This window comes from Danio aesculapii, chromosome 22 (genome assembly GCF_903798145.1).
Source record: "Danio aesculapii chromosome 22, fDanAes4.1, whole genome shotgun sequence".
Lineage (NCBI taxonomy): Eukaryota > Metazoa > Chordata > Actinopteri > Cypriniformes > Danionidae > Danio > Danio aesculapii.
Genome location: NC_079456.1, coordinates 16,713,597 through 16,717,130, shown reverse-complemented (window position 1 = coordinate 16,717,130; position 3,534 = coordinate 16,713,597). Strand labels below are relative to the sequence as shown.

Here is a 3,534-nt window from a genome sequence, read left to right as displayed (position 1 = left end):
TGAAAATGTGTATATTTTCTCATTTTTTTAAAAGCTGTAAAGAATCAGTCCTCTCTTTTACATTGTATGAAATGGGGCAGGATGAACATTAATCTAGAGTTGTTGTTTTTTTGGGGAATAAAAAATATGTTTAGCTGACTGAAACAACATGAAGGCTGATAAAAAGTGCCAAAAAGCAGAGCTGTGATATAACAGATGTTATTGGCTGTTTTTTTTTAAAAAGGGGAGGAGATACTATAAGTCCCGCCCTGTCTTCATGTTTCAGTTGTGATTACGTCAAAATATCGAACGATAATGCAGATTTCAAAGCACTTCACGAGACCTTTAAATTAGAGCTGGACAATATGGCAAAAACATCCGTTTTTCTTTTTCAACAAGTTGTTAGAGCAACTGACTGTAGTATTGGTAACCTAGCAACAATCCGTAATCAAGTCAAGCATAATAGTCAGCTGATTAGTCACATGGTTTTAATGTTCGCATTATCAGAGTTTATTCGGCAAATGTGTCTCCAACTCCCATTTTTCACGTTAACTGTTTTTGCACAAATCTAAAACCACGTCAAGTGAGCGTAAAAACTTCGCAAATTACAAAAAAAAATTAATATTTTTATTCTAAATTTGCTATTTTCAGCACTCGTGTTGGTACTTCGAAATGCGCATTAACACACAGGCGACTGAAACACAGTTACTGTAGTCTGATTCTCAAACAAAACAATGACTCGTAACTTTTTTACTGAATCAAAAATACTTCTAACCAGTGGTAATCTGATTCTTGTACAAAAGACTCGTGGCTTGAGTCAGTTCATTTTTATTGAATCAGATAAGATTTTTCAATAGTCTGATTTCCGACTATTTTTTTTATATGAATATTATTATAATTATTATTATAAGTGCATCCCCAATGGTAAATTATTTTTTGTTGCGTAAAAAAAGCTGAACAGGTAAAGAATTATTGTCAAATCTAGAATAAAATTTAAAATTTCTAATTCGAAAAGCTGCACAGCATCAGTCCTCATTCACTTAGTATGAAATAGAGCAGCACGAACATTCTGCAAAACATCTCCTTTTATGTTCCACAGACAGAACAACAAAGAACGCCCTGAGGGACAGAAATTACATTAATTCACATATTAAATTCCTCCTTTAACCAAACCAGCATCCTTTTCGAATCAATAGTAGATAGACTCCACGTATCCCTCCTGTTCCTAAACATTCTCATTATAGTGTGCGCTATTGATTACAGCCTCAATCCTCAATGAATAATTATTTGCCTTCGCGGTGATTGTGCACCCCCTGGGGATAATGAAAGACACGTGAGAATACAGCGTGGGCTCTCTCACGCCTCTCCGTACACACACACACACACACACACACACACACTCATATAAAGCCTGAATCTCAATCGCAGCATCGCCAAAGGGAGCTCTCTCCCGCGCACGATTCTCCACACAAGATAAGATGAGATGACAGGATCTCCACCATCATGCCAAACGACACAGACGTGCCGCTACTGGTGTGTGAATTGGGACGCGGATCTCGCATCTCTCTCGCCACCGTCTATTCCTTCATGTGCGTTCTGGGAACCGTCCTCAATCTCCTGGTCATCTATTTAGTGGTCACGTTCAAGAAGCTCCGCACAGCCAGCAATGCGTTCATAGTCAACGGCTGTGTGGCAGATCTGCTGGTCTGTGCTTTTTGGATGCCCCATGAAGCGGTGGCCACTTCCACAGGGACTCTTTTAGTGGTGGGTTACCAGGCATTCAAGGAAGCCCTGCTGTTTTTGGGAATCACCGTGTCGCTGCTTTCGCATTCTCTTATTGCAGTCAACAGGTACGTTCTGATCACCAAAACACCTGCTGTGTATCAAAGTCTCTATCAGAAGAGAAACACAGAATGGATGATTGCAGGATCATGGCTCGTCTCTTTGGGCTCCCTGTTCCCTTGGCTCACGTCTTTTCGGTATCCGACGAAAAGTTGTCACGACTCTGCCGACGGATCTTTCGCAGTCGTGTCCGTTTTGTCCAGTCGTTTCGCGGCTGGGACTTTGGCGTTCACCATCATCGGACAGACTCTTGTGGTGGTTTATTGCTACTTTAAAATCTTCCGTCGTGTGCAAATAAGCGTGAAGAGGGTTAGCATTTTAAATTTCCAAATCGTGAACAATCTGCCTTATTCGTTCCCTAGAAAGGACAAGCGACTCGGGTTTTATGTCCTTGCGGTGTGTTTTATCTTTATTTTCACAACCGAACCCCTTTTTTGGGTTCTCGTTGCTGGATTGTTCGTCCCAGTGTCTGTCGCACTTTGGACTTCGACTTGGATTGTGTTTTGCACCATATTTGTTTCCAATCCGTTCCTGTACACGTGGAAGAACGAGGAGTTTCGGAAGTCCTTCAGGTCGGTGATGAGAGGAGATTTCTTGCGGGGGTCCACGGTTGGAGTCGAGCCCATCACGATCAATACTATTTCTCATATCTTTCCCAGACAAAACAGCCGAAGGGCGTTTCTGGGGGAGATGAACTGAGATAAACATGCACGATTGGTTGTGTCGACAAAAATTCGCTTGTGCCTGTTGAAGATGCTTCTACAATCTGCTGTTTTATTCTGTCGATCAGGATTAAGCTGCATGTGTTTACTGTGATTTGTAAAGCCAGGGTTTTGTAATATTTTTGTGGAAGTGTGAGGTGTTTTTGCACAGCTGTGAATGCGACACTGTCACTTTTTTTAAATAAGAGATGTTTATAAATGTTCAAATAAATCTGAATATATCTTGACCCATTTTATTCTTTTTTTTATACCTAGTTTTTTTAGAAACATATAGCCAGTGGGAACAAAACAAACAAACAAAAAATAATAAAACATACATACATACTGTACATATATCCTTATACACAGACCAAAATATTCTGTAATTTTACTTTTTTTTTCCCGGCAGCTGTGGTTAAATTACAGAAATTTACCAGAAATTGTAATTTAAGGAAATTTCTGTAATTTAACGTCTGTTATGATATGGTAAATTTCTGTAATTTAACATCTGTTATTCTACAGTAAATGTCTGTGATTTAACGGCCGTTATTTTACGGTAATTTTTTGTAATTTAACCTCTATTATTCTATGGTAAATTTCTGTAATTAAACCTCTATTATTCTATGCTAAATTTCTGTAATTTATGTCCATTATTCTACGGTAAATTTCTGTAATTTAATGTCCGTTATTCTACAGTAAATTTGTGTTATTTAACATCCGTTATTCTACGGTAAATTTCTGTAATGTAACGTCCATTATTCTATGGTTAACTTCTGTAATTTAACATCCGTTATTCTATGGTAAATTTCTGTAATTTAACGTTCATTATTCTACGGTTAATTTCTAAAATGTAACATCCGTTATTCTATGGTAAATTTCTGTAATTTAACATTCATTATTCAACGGTTAATTTCTGTAATTTAATGTCTGTTATTATACGGTAAATTTCTGTAATTTAACGTTCATTATTCTACGGTTAATTTCAGTAATTTAACGTCTGTTATAATACGGT

General features: G+C 37.7%; 1 protein-coding gene across 1 annotated transcript; it reads left to right on the top strand.

Moving 5' to 3' along the window:
- Nucleotides 1–1,232: 1,232 nt before the first annotated feature.
- On the top strand, nt 1,233–2,725 carry gpr88 (G protein-coupled receptor 88). The gene has a single exon (XM_056448213.1). The coding sequence runs from the start codon at nt 1,483–1,485 to the stop codon at nt 2,518–2,520; it is 1,038 nt and encodes a 345-aa protein (XP_056304188.1). The 5' UTR covers nt 1,233–1,482; the 3' UTR covers nt 2,521–2,725.
- Nucleotides 2,726–3,534: the final 809 nt, after the last annotated feature.

What these genes read in the sequence shown, in the direction of transcription:
- gpr88 (XM_056448213.1), top strand. Translation starts at nt 1,483, where the DNA reads ATGCCAAACGACACAGACGTGCCGCTACTGGTGTGTGAATTGGGACGC.